At 37.6% G+C, this 13263-nt stretch overlaps 2 protein-coding genes across 4 annotated transcripts in view; both read left to right on the top strand.

The window, feature by feature from the left end:
* The window catches only part of LOC144633701 (uncharacterized), a 42903-nt gene extending 36451 nt beyond the window's left edge, over positions 1-6452 (top strand). For all 3 annotated transcript variants that reach the window (XM_078492567.1, XM_078492574.1, XM_078492564.1), the window contains 5 exons: positions 1024-1080; positions 2009-2208; positions 2516-2635; positions 3238-4749; positions 5570-6452. In XM_078492567.1, the coding sequence (XP_078348693.1) occupies positions 1024-1080; positions 2009-2208; positions 2516-2635; positions 3238-4749; positions 5570-5763 (2083 nt within the window). In that variant the 3' untranslated portion in view covers positions 5764-6452. The remainder of the gene's footprint in view (positions 1-1023; positions 1081-2008; positions 2209-2515; positions 2636-3237; positions 4750-5569) is intronic.
* A 1817-nt stretch (positions 6453-8269) lies between these two features.
* Positions 8270-11391, top strand: LOC144647478 (uncharacterized). Its single transcript, XM_078507286.1, has 5 exons — positions 8270-8417; positions 8847-8939; positions 9792-9917; positions 10182-10240; positions 10403-11391. The coding sequence occupies exons 1-5, from the start codon at positions 8270-8272 to the stop codon at positions 10484-10486; spliced, it is 510 nt and encodes a 169-aa protein (XP_078363412.1). The 3' UTR covers positions 10487-11391.
* The last annotated feature ends 1872 nt before the right edge of the window (positions 11392-13263 follow it).

Below are 13263 nucleotides of genomic sequence, written 5' to 3'. Positions count from 1 at the left end.
CGATATCGCTTTAATACTGTTTTTGATTCCTTAACTCAATGCCCTCTGAAATGATTATAATAGTAATAGAGTTGATAATCGTGGGCGTAAACATGTTTTTGGCCCTTCTCAGAGCCTGAGTCGGGCCAAAAACATATTTACGCCCAAGAACATCAACTCTATTGTTATACTACACTGAATGAAAACAAAAACCCTGTTACTTAACATTTTATATACTGTACTGAAATTCGCAACTGAGACACACCAAACCTATTTGCCTATGATAAAAGCGTGAAAAGTACAGCGGGAAGTACAGTGCAAATTTAACACGATAAATCGGAAAAAAAATCAGGTTCAACAACATGATTTCTAACACTTCGTTTGTACTGTTGTAACGGTATGATGTTTGAACTAAAAAGCTTCAAAAATGTAAGAAGTATTCCATAACCTTGAAGGTATAGGCTCTAAAACGATAGAGTAATAATTGAAGCATCGGGTACGTGCAAAATTTAAGTACGACATGACATAAAATAATAAAAATAGCAAGGCAAAAACTCACGTTTTACAGGCGACTTCAAACTATGCAAATCATTTCCGGGCTAATTAGCAACTGCTGGACATGTCGGGGGGTAACGTGAATAGGTAGTAAACTTTGCTTCCGGTCGCCGTCGCGCGTAGAAAATGTCCGGTACGTAAGTTACCAAGTGCCAGGACGCTTCATCCGATAAATGATGATCTTCATCGTCATCGTCATCATCATCATCATCATCATCATCATCATCATCATCATCATCATCATCATCATCATCATCATCAATAAGTTAATTAAAATAGATGGAAAGAGTATATACTTCGACGATTGTCAGATGCAATTTAATCAGGCCCACGTGGAATCATCTAATAGTGCCGAAAGGGAAGAGTTAAGACACACACATTTTTTTAACGTAGTATAAGGGATTCGATTTGCGATTCCCGTCCACTTAAAAACCTTAGATGGAAATGAAAGTGAAATATAATGAAGTAAAAAAATTAATGTGATTGCAGATCAATCACTTGTAAATACTTCCAAGAACTTCCACCAGGGAAATATACTGCAATGATGTGAGTAATAATTTAAAGGAAGAGTAATAATACATTTATATTCATGCTGATTGTAGATTTTTAATTAAACCTTATAAGCAAAGGTTTAGATGTACACAAGCAAGTAAAAATAAACGATTCAATCGAACGACGTTTCGGAGTCGTCATGACACCATTTTCAAGTTCAAAAAATGAAAAGAATAAACTGTCAGAAAATGTTCGCTTAAGAATAACATAATAAAATATGCAATGCCACGCAAATAGTTTTGCTCGGATTGAGTCTGATTGGACATTTAGAGATGGTGCCAATTGTCTGATTAGTAGCATTTCATACACTAAATGAAACTTATTCTTGCACTTCTTGAGGACATGAAACTGTTTGTCGAGGTCTTTCGGGACAGTACCATCACTGTTTCTGAAAAACGCCCACTCAAATTCGCGTCAAAAAATGATTTTGCCTGAAACTCTGGCAACTGAAAGACTTTACCGAGGCAAGAACTAAAACGATTTGGTTTGATTAAAATGATTTTCTGGCCACATTATATCCTTAATATCGCATTTTCAGATAAATTGAGGGAAAAGTTGCTACTTTCTTAGAAAACTAGAAATGTTTATAAACAAATTGATACAAAATTGTCAGTGTTCGATGCGAATGAAATATTTGACAGCGGCTCGAAAAACGCCTATTTTTTTTAATTTTCCAGAAGTTGCGGCGGGCCCGAAGAGGCAAAATATTTAAAGGCTCCTAACGCGGCCAGAAAATCATTTTGAATCAAACCAAATCTGTTTTAGTTCTAGCCTCGGTAAAGTCTTTCAGTTGCCGGAGTTTAAGGCAAAATTATTTTTGGACGCGAATTTGAGTGGGTGTTTTTTTAGAAATACGGCCTCTTGAATGAGTTCTCTTTAGTAACTGGAAATAACTGGTGTCATTTGCTTTTGAATTCTTCAGTAAATGTGCCCCTTCGACATCTTTTTATATGCCAATAACAACTGACTCAAGAACCATCAAAAGCCTACAGAGTGCAGGCTTTTCGTGTTCTGGCTGTCATGAAAGCTTGATCAGAGGAACCTTCAACTGCTATAACTGCACCTTCTGTGCGACTGGCTTTTATAGTGACCGCACAGGTTCTTGTGTTTCTTGTCCAGCAGGTATTTACAAGAACTTAATTCTGTTCTGAAATCTTAATTTCTCGATCTCTAAGCTTTCGGCAAGTTACAAGGGTATCACGCCTATCTTACTTTACAATTTTGTTGGGTCTTCGCTTGGCCATTTTAATTGCAATATAAGTTGTCGATCTTCTTTTGCTGCTGTTGCACATTTTTTTTTTTTTTTTTTTTTTTGGGGGGGGGGGGGGGTTCCAATGTATGTCTTATCTGAGCTTGTTTAAACCCTTTGGGAATAGCTTTACCTTGTTCAATACATTTCAATCGTAAACTTGCCAATTTTATATTGTAGGAGGCTTTTATCAAGATTTAATTGGACAAATCAAGTGCAAATTATGCAGCGTAGGCACCTATGTCCCGGAGGGTAGCTATCCTGGAAGACGAGCAACGGAATGCCGGGCGTGTCCGTACGGTAAGAAAACTGGAATCTAATAATAATAAAACAATAAAACGACCGGTTGTCTATATTGATGACAGATATCAACGTGAAATCTTAAACCCGCGGACTGGTTAAAGAGGTTAATTTCTTACTCCTGGCTCTTTTCGACAAAGCGAAAAAGATTCACTAAAAAGCGGAAAAGGTATAACACTCAATGTAGGTGCCTTTCTTAGGATTACTCACAACTGTGGGTTATTAGCTCCTCCTGGGCATAGGCCACAAAAATTGTCTGTCTTCGCCAAATTCCCCAGCTGTTCCCAAAGTATTCCCGTCAGTCTTACATCCTAAATGATAGAAGGGTTATCGATGCCACAGCCGCCTTTCGATTTTCATTGACCATGCCACGTCTTCTTTTCTCCTGACAAGGAACCTCCTTTTTTAAGCCTCTTATTCTTGTACTACTCGTGTAGCTTTCCTTTCTTATAGAAGAGGTTGCTTATCCCATGTCCAATCCTCTTCCTTTTTCAACCGGGCTTAGGAACGTCCTTGGCGGAGTGGATAGCCCAATTTCATATTGTCTATATTTTATTTTATTTTTCTTCAAATGAACAATTGGTTTAACTCAATTTCAACAGGTACCCTTTCTAATACGACTGCTGGTTATCGTGCGTGCAGATGCCTTGATAACTTTTACCGCAAAGACCGTTTTGGCCCCTGCTCAACATGCCCATCTTCTGGAATTGTTTGCAAGAACGATACAGCGATATTAGCTCCTAACTATTACTGGAAATGGATTAATTTAACTACAGAAGAATCTTATAGAAGATTTCTGGAAAATATTAACACACCAGGTCCAGGGTACAATCATTCCCATTCCAAGTTTTTAGGATCCTTACCTACACCTCTTAAATGCCCTCATCTAGGATCCTGCAAAGGAGGCATTGACTCCGAGTGTCACGAAGGATATCGCGGTACCTTGTGTGCAACTTGCACTGCAGATCACTTTCTTCGATTTAATACTTGTATAAAGTGTCCAATAATTACAATCGCAGTTCTTTCATCAGCTGGAATTTTAGTACTGTTTCTTGCGGCGTTTATGCTGATTCTTTGGGGAGACTCCAAACACGCAAGTAACGATAGAACTGTCGCAGATGTCATTATGTCGTGCATTAAGATAGTAATTGGCTTTCATCAAGTTATAACAGGAATTTTCTCAGCACTCGCACGGGTTCATTGGCCCATAACTTTGGTCGCTATGGAAAAATATTTGAAACTTGTCGAAGGAAATATTTTGCAGTTTGCCCCTTTGAGCTGTATTGATCCTCGATTTCGTTTGGATCCATTTCTGGAGTTTGCTCTAACAATAGGCATCAACTTCTTAGTGGTTTTGCTGATCCTCTTATATCTGCTTCTAAAGAAACGCTACATCAACAGAATGGAGATTTTAATGAGTCAAAAAATGGAAAAAATATCAAGCTTGAAGAGGTCGTGCTATCGAAACATATTCCTATTTCTTCTTTTGTCATACCCAATGACAAGTAAGAAGATCATTCACATCCTACCACTGCCCGGAGTTTGTGTGAAAACGTGCTTCACCGACGATGGAAGCGAATGCATCTCTCTTCTGAAGGCTGACTACTCCATCCCATGTTTTACTGCTCGACACAACATCTTCTGGCATATTGCTGCAGCCTTTTCGCTGTATCCTATCGCTTTTCCACTTCTGCTACTGGTACTCATTTACAAGTACCGGGAGTCCCAAGCGCATAAAGAAATGGCTTTTGGATTAAGAGTGTTCTTTGAAAACTATAAAAAGAGATATTGGTTTTGGGAGATAGTAGAGATGTACTGGAAGCTGATGCTGATCTCGATGATCCTTCTCTTTGAAACCGAAAGCCGCTCCCGTATCGGATTTTCTGTTGCCACGGCCAGTGCTTTTGGAATTGCCTACACAATCTTCCGACCAATAAAAGAGAGATTTGAGGATCGACTTCAAACCTACGCACTGTGGGTAATATTCTTCGACGTTTGCCTTGGTGCAATATATTCACAGCCTGACGTCAGCGATGATCACAGTCAAAACAAATCCATCTTTGTTAACGTCCTCTTCGTGTTGCTTAACAGCTCGGTCCTGCTTCTCACCTTAGGTAAGCTGTAATTTTCATTTGACTTATAGTGTAAGTTTGTCTGACTTGTGTTGATTAGTGATCGTATCATATAACGAACGCAAATATTCCAACTTCATAATGAGTCTTCCAGCTCGAGTTTTTACGGAGAAATATTCAACGAGGCGAAATATTCAATTTAAAGAGGCGAAATATTCAAAAAGGCGCAGTCGAGTTGACGATAGCCCATAGAAAGCGACGGCGAGAAGTCGTGTTTTAGTAGACAATATAAAATTGCTGTTCAAAACTTCTATGCAATGCTAGGTATGTAAAGTTAAAAACAGTATTTTTTGTTTAAGTTCTTTCAGGAGCGAAGTGGTTTATTAGGAATTGACAACGATTACGAGGGAAGCATTTCCTGGTTTTACAATTTAACACATTTGTGTGTACTTTTTATTTATTAGCAACATCTATGCACGGAATAAGGACTTGGAATTAGATAACGGAAATTTTTAAGAAATTTAAACGACAATATTTTTTTATTCGTATTGATATGTTAACTTGTTATTTATATTATCATTCTTGTTTTTAACTGATCAAATACAGAGGTGGCCATCAGTTTGTTGTGTTAGCATCTGCAGCCAGATAGCTTGAGAAAAAAAAGTAACACGAATAAGCTTGTTAATTTTTTATAACCAAAGTGGTGTATGGATTGCATTTCTGTTGATTTAGTTCATATGCCTCTTTAGTTGTTTTAATTTTCGTAGTGGTAGTGGTCATGTGACATACATGGCACAAAAAATAGGTTGATTCTGGTAGAAGGCGCAATGAAGAAAATAATTACCATCGTCTTCTTTTACAGGAAAAGGTTTGGTCTACATGAGATATTTCTGGAGAAAAGTTGTTTCTTCTTGTCTTGTACGATGTTCCCAACTGATTTGTCAGGGCTGCCGGGCTTTAAAAAGAAAAGCTACTCGCCGGAGGCAGGATTTCTCTTCGAATTTTACAGCAGCCTTTATCGACGAACTTGTCCAACCACTAACAGGGGACAATTAAGGGAATAAACATTTATTCTTCTTTTGTAAATAGCTTGTTGCTGCAAAGCATTTATTCACCGGTCAAAAGCTTTTGAATATATATATATATAAAGTAAAAAAAGCAGAAGCACTTCACATTTTTATATTTGGACTTCACAAAAAAAGGCAGAGCTTGAAAACGCCCAAAATGTACGAATACATGCATTTATGTTTTTGATACAAAACAAGCAATTTAGAAAATATGACCTTTATAGTTTACGATGTACAAATCGAAGAAAATCGAAGGAACCCTGAAAATAAAACAAAAAAATTGTGGCTTAGTTATCAAACACGAAACAGATGATAGTACCCTGAAAAACAATAAGAAGCGTTAGAGAAGAACAGGGATTATAGCTCATTATTTTTGCGCGTCTTTCACTCTGACCTCCAACCCAATTAAGGTGTTGAAACTCTTAATTACGATCATTGTATATGCATGCCCGCTAACTAATCGTACAAGCTCGTAAATGGGTTCGCAAGGCTAAAAAGGGTTGGAGAGGCAAAACATCATTCTTTCATGTCCCGGAGTAAATTTCTAGTCAAAGTAAATACGTGTGCTGAATAGTTAAAAATCGCGTTTCTATAATTTGTTGGATACTTTATATTTTAATAGGGTTTATATCGTATAAGTGGTAGCGTACCTGTAAGTTAGCTGCTTGATATTATATATGTAAAAATACGAAAAGGAAGTTTTTAAATGTAAATGCTTCAAAGTAAAAGTTGCGAAACTGTTTCTGTTATCGTCTGTTACATTGGTTATCACGTGTACATCTTACCCTGACTTCTATTTCCCTCTCGAAAGTGTCATTCACTTGTTATCACTTGATACTTTATTGAACGCACAAATAAGGAAAATTGAATTGAAAATGTCAAAAAAAAAACTAATTCTTTCGATGAGGACCTCGCTGCAGACTATTACCTCAAAGTTAAAGTTATGTTTATTACTATTTTAAATGTGTTTCATTGTTGTTGCTGTATCGCAAATATTAAATATGTACGAGTCTCGAGTTGTGCCCAACAAAAAAAAAAGAAGTCAGTCGAATGATAGCGTCACATTGTCACATTTATGATGATGATGATGATGATAATGATGATGATGATGATTATCATTATTATTATTCCATTCGGTTGAAGGAAGATAAAGCATTAGAGCAGTAACAACTAACCGAAAACGAAAAGAAAGAGATGAACATGAACATTTTAGACTATTTCTCCATAGTAAACGTATTTAATGTTAATACAATCAACGGCTTTTGAAAATTTGCGACCAAAAAAGGTTTGAGGGGAAACGCATTAATATTGCAGTTTTCAACTGCCAAGGACGCGCCCCTTTATCACATGTAAATAATACTTATAAATATACGCCAGTTTGAAAGAAAAAAGACTGCACCATCAGCCTTACAGTGTCCTATCTTGACAACTTATCTCAGATATGTTACAGATTAGAGTGATAAAGAAACGGATATTTTGTATTATAGACACATTTTCGATACCTTTTTTTGCAAATGCTTGCAAGTGATGAAATCGACACGAAGTGATAAACAAAATTCACATTAATGGCAAGAAGGAGATTTTTGTCATTTGAATGTTAATCATATTGTGCTTTTTGCATACATGTCGACATGTGAGATTGTGACTTAGTTTTAATTTTTTCCAGCCAGATAAATGCTTTGCATTGTTCGCTTTTTACTTTCGAATTTCTGAAACAAATCATTAAGTTTGTTCCAGTTCTCTTAGTTTCGAATTAAGGCGTAGTATTATCGATACTGTAATACAAAACGCCGCATTGGAATTTTCATCCTTATATTGAAGTTTACGGGAAGTTATAGCTATATAGAGGCCTGTTCAGAAATTGACTTACCATAAACGAGGACCACATCTGTTTCGTTACAACCAAGAAGCCCTGAAGGTAAACCTTCTTCCCTTAAAATAACAATTTAACTCCCTTCTTGTAAAAGTTGCAAGCTATTAAAGGATTATGATAGAAGGCAATCTATATTTCGAGGATTTCGATTGCCTTTCGTGTGTGCTAGCCCTTGGTTTAATTTAATTTTACCGCAAAGGATAAGTATTTTGGTACCTGGGACTAACTTTCAAGTAATGTGTTCAATTGGACTCCTCTAAATGAAAACGGTGTTGCAATGCATATTGTTCTTGTTAAAAACAGAGGTACTTTATATAGCACCAGGTTAAAAATATAAAATCAATAAAACCGACAGTTTCTTTTATGATGTCACAATTACGGTAAGTTACGTTATTTTCTAACCTCTAAAACATTGTTTCAATAAGGCAGGAAAATACGTCAAGGGAGTTTAACAAAGACGGAAAAAAATCATGGTTAAGAGTTACGAAAATTACGAAAAATCACCAAAAGTTCATCTAAAAGAAACTTTGAGGCTAAATTTTTAACCCAACTATAGCTGGAAGATGTTCGCTATGCAGATCATGAGATATTAATGATGTCTTTGTTGCCATTTTATACCGAAATGTTTAGCTTTTGTCTGTCAGTCATTGCAGCAGAGATGATTTTATTAACTGAAAAGCAGCTTCTTACTATCGCTCTGCTACTCTGCATAATTAGCAGTGACGAGGGATTTCGTGCAGGACTGGAATTCAAAAGAGTAAAACTTTGTGGTAAGTTTTTATTCCAGTCTCAAGTTCTCTATATATTTATATGACTAGAAGCCCTCATTTCACATTTCAATTCTACCATTTTAGCCAAACTATGGCTTTTTTTAATGAAAATAGCTTTCATCTGAACAGTTTATTTTTGCAAGATATTCACTACGGTTTTTGTTAATGATGAGAGTTCATTATGGTGAATGGTAGAGTGCCCGTGGTTAGACGAGATAAATGTCGTTTTTACTTCCTCTTGCGACCCTAAGCCTTATCAGATACCACACTTGTTTAATACATTATACTGTGACAATGTCTTGTGTCGGTGTGGAAAGTAAAATCCATGTCTTTAGTTGTAATTATAAACTAGTGGCTTGAAAACTTCATAATTTTAATGTAGCAAAGCTTTAGGGGTAAGTCCTACATCCGAATGATTTTTTTCCACAGGTCCGCATGACGAGACTGCAAAATTCATAATTTTACCGTGGCCTTTCATAGCATCTGGAAAGCCTTACAATGTCAGCATGACATTCACCCCTGGTGAGCTGCTGTAAAGTTAAGGGAGCGGTGTCACGATATTCTTATTACTTTCAAATTGAAGGAAACCTCAAACTAATAGTTCTCTAACATAAAAAGTAACAAAGGAGTACTAAAGACGCGAAAGAAAAAAACAAGGATGGTTTCGACTGAAGAAGATTATGACGGTTTACAAACGACAAACTTGAAAAAAGTTGACATTTTTTTTTTAAAGATTCGTTTTCCGTGACCTGGCTCCTTTAAGGACGTTTCTGCTTATTACTTATGCGCATTCTTAATGAAAGTGCGAATGTGCGCCCCAACTTATAAGTACAAATAGTTAAAATAAGTTAAAATAGTGTCCATCAATAAGTAGGTTATTTCTGCTATGTGTGCCTTTTGACACTATAAATTGCGGAGAATATCGCCTGATACTTAGCCGACGAGGCCGTAGGCCAAGTTGGCTAAAATCAGACGATATACCGCAAGAATGAGTAGGGAAAATTGTTTTATTATTCAACAATTTGACAACGAAATACATTTTTCAGCTAGGAAAACTGTGGTTATGCAACACATTGCAGGACTTCTAACAAAACTTGCCAACCTACATTAATATATATCTGTTATTAAGATATCTGTTATTTACGGATGACGAGTAACAATAACGTTCTGACCATATATGGGCAACGCGCGCATTTGTCATAATATATGCGCAGTATTTGTCCGCTCGACGCGGTTATGGGCATGAACAGTACAATATTTGTTGGAAGTTATTTGTAGTTGTCTAAGAAAAATGAAAAGAAATGACAAACAACAGAAGTCACAGGCAGACTTTATAAAATAACAATGGCTAAGGCTGAATTTTATCTCAAATAGCAGTGGACGTTTTGGCTGCGACGGCACAATGGGAACTGAAATCAGAATCAGACGAGTACATTTTCGGACGAGGAAGGGATGATATGTGTAGTTACGCTCCCGCCTTCTGCAGTTTACCCGCTGGTGGTAAGTACTCACCCAACCTGACAAGCACAAAAAATAAATAGCAATAAGCTGACAACTGATGCACCAATGTTTTACTTGGTTCTTTTATAATATCAGCATAAAACGGAACGCGAGCTTGCAATTGCCGTCTAATTGTTTAATGGTCCACGAAGAGGGACGCGCGAATTTACAATAGAATTAGAACATGACGAGTGTATATTAATATATTTTGGTCTAATTTTCCATACATTTTCTTTAATACGAGTGTGACTCTTTTCTTACAAGAAAGCTTTAAGTGGACCTATTCTGATGTTATGAGAGCAATTCCACCAGGATTCACTGAGGTAAGCAAAAAAAAAAAAAACATATACCCATATTAATCCCATACCTACCGGTCCTTGCTAACGGTGCGTCACTTATTTAGATAATTTCTAGTGCAGTTGTATTATTATTTCTGCTAACGGCTTTTTCTGTTTTTTTTTTGTTGTTTTTTTTTTCATTATCAGAGGACTGTCAGAGCCCACCTAGAGGTTTACAACGAGGAGCATATAATGTTTCTCTGCCTTGATGTGGTAGCTACGTCACACTAGTGAAATCAGAGATGAGCAAAATCGTTGTCAAACAGTAGCTGGACTAAGGCTCTCTTCCTTAGTTGCGTTTATTTCTTGACGGATTACTTATATTTGTCTATAATGCAGATAATCCTTTCATTATTAACCATTTGTCAAATGTGACTCTACTGATGATCGCTGTCCTCGTTCTACGAGGGCTTTGTTTTTGCTTGTAGTATGACAAGCAGTTTGTTTACTGTAAAGATTTATTCCTTTGTTAGTAACTTCTATGATTATATTATATATACCAAATTGAAGAAAAGTTGACCCTGTAAAAAGCATAAACCATGAACGATAAGACCGAATGGGATTCTAGGTAGTCAGCATTGGTAAGCTGAGTAATATTCCATTTATTGATAGTCAAGATATTTTCTTCTTTTGGAGCTTTAAGAGCATGATTTATGCAAGCTGTCTTATTACAATGTTCATTCTGTCGCAGGCGACGATAACTTTTGTCCAATTTCCCAGTAAACATTTGGGTCGCATTGTTTATGGTTCATGCTTTTTATGGGTCAACCTTTCTACAATCAGGTGTATATTGCTATCCTGTTACATCGGTACATCAAACATCTGGAACACCCGTCTATAAAAATTCACACATGTTTTGAGCACCTTGCGTATTTTCGTACATGTTAACGTCTTTGATACGGGCAACTAATTAGTAACCAACCGAAGTGATTTAAACACTGAAGTACTTGCTAAATACTACAGTTCGATATCATTCGTATTTGATATAAAACGTAAGTAAGGATTCACGAAGTGACATATTTTTTACATGAGCAAGGTTGACCGAGAAGCCTAAAACTAAAGACACTTTTTGATACACTTTTCTTTGCTGGGTTTGTCATGCCATTTTATTATAGAGTCTGTTTATATGGATAAACGCAGCCCTGTTGAATTCACGTTGTGGTTTTTGTTTGTCCCCCCCCCCCCCCCTCCACTTGTTCGCTCGTCCGCTTCGCGGCCTAAAGCTTGCCTCGCTCGTTTAACTCGTGAGGTAGACCTGTAATGCGTGAAACGCGTTGCTTGTCGGTAAACTTAACTTAATTTATCCTCATCGGGCCCATGAGGACTTTTGAGGCCGACCAGAAAATTGTGCCATCATCCTGGTCTGCCGCCGATACGACAGCAGCCCCCCACGAATGCCATCCCAGCCGGTTTCTCTCTGTCTCCACGGTTCTTCTCCACGTTTCTTTCGGCTGGCCTCGGCTCCTCTTACCTTCAGGTGCCCACGTTAGCGCAGTCCTCGAGATGTTACCTGGACTTGTCCGCAATACGTGTCCTATCCATCGCCATTTTCTCACTCGTATGAGAAGTGCCTTGTCGGTGTGTCGTGAGAACATTGCTTATTTCTATGAAATGCTCACCAAGGGGAATATCACCCATGTAATACTCCCCTAGGAGATTATTATTAAAACAATTAGCGACGCTCTTCCCTCGTACAAGTACACCCCCCCCCCCCCCCCCCGCCTTTTTAAGCTGTTGTTAATTAGAGAGGAGTATTATATTTTATGACCTGGAAGAAACAGTCTTCGTGGAAATATTTAATTTGATTTATACACTTCCTGATAGAATTTTGATGTGACCAGTATATATCAATAACTGCCTTCTTCAAACTGGAGCTTATTAAAAGCTTATTAAAAGGGCCCTTCCACGAGGTTGTAATGTCAAAAACATTAAAGTGCCTATGGAGTAAAAACTGTTTTTGCTTAGTTATAAAAATTACCTTAAGAAATTCAAGATCCCAAAGTTTGAAAGGAGTATTGGTAAAACTAACGATTTTACAAGCGCTCAAAGTTGTGCCATTTTCCCTTCAAAAATGGTCAGAGGAATGGGTCGCGTTTATTCCTGAAACGCGAGCCCGTGACGTCACTTGGGTGCCTAAGTTTGTTTGCGCAGACAATCACGCAGTCAGAGTTTACTGAGTTTCTTGTAACCAAGGGACGAATAGATATAGCGCGTTTCAGAAATGACCGAAACTTCAGAAATATCTAGCAACCCCGAGGATGAAAAAACCACAACATTCAACAGTAAGATATTTTCGCGGTGCAGATCTTGATTCCGCTTACTTGCCGACAACTATCGCTCGTACCCGTACAAGTATTGACAAAAATCCGTCCTAGAAAGACCGTGGACTTCGAGTTTTAAAAAAATGGAATGAAAATGAAGATTCCCCGTCTAACAATGCACTCTGCTGTCCTTTCAAATCAAAGTCTGATCCAGCGGAGCTCGACCGATCCCATTGTAAGTGTGTGTTTTCAACCACATAGTTTGCGCAATTTATGTTCACTGGCCAGTAAATCTTGAGGTTTTCGCAAATAAATTTGTACATTAAGTTTGTGTTACAAACACACTTTTGTCTGCAAACGAAGTTCCATTAATTCGACGTGAAATCACTGTAGCCGTGAAGCCTTCCGAAAACCGTGAATGACCGTGAATCGAAGTGAAGCTTGCAAATAAATGGCCACACAAATCACGCGGCAGTAATTATAAACATTTGTGCCGCGTTGTCGCGCCTAGCTTGAAATGAGCGTGTCTTTTTTGTCTTGTGAATTTTGCATTTAAAGTCGAACAACCTAAACTGTACTTCTTGAATGAAACTGGTAACAACTGAATCCCAGCTTTTGAGAAGGAAAACAATTCCAGCTTTTTACGGCGGCGCCAGGGCCGCCTGTGGGGGCAAAATTTGCATATGCCCTAAAAGTAACGTGAAACGTTTCGAATAACGCCGTCCACTTATACATGTAGTACTAGTG

Source organism: Oculina patagonica, chromosome 1 (genome assembly GCF_052425735.1).
Source record: "Oculina patagonica isolate OP01 chromosome 1, crgOcupat, whole genome shotgun sequence".
Classification (NCBI taxonomy): Eukaryota; Metazoa; Cnidaria; class Anthozoa; order Scleractinia; family Oculinidae; genus Oculina; species Oculina patagonica.
Note: the sequence above shows the minus strand (reverse complement) of the source record. Positions and strands in the feature narration are given on the sequence as shown.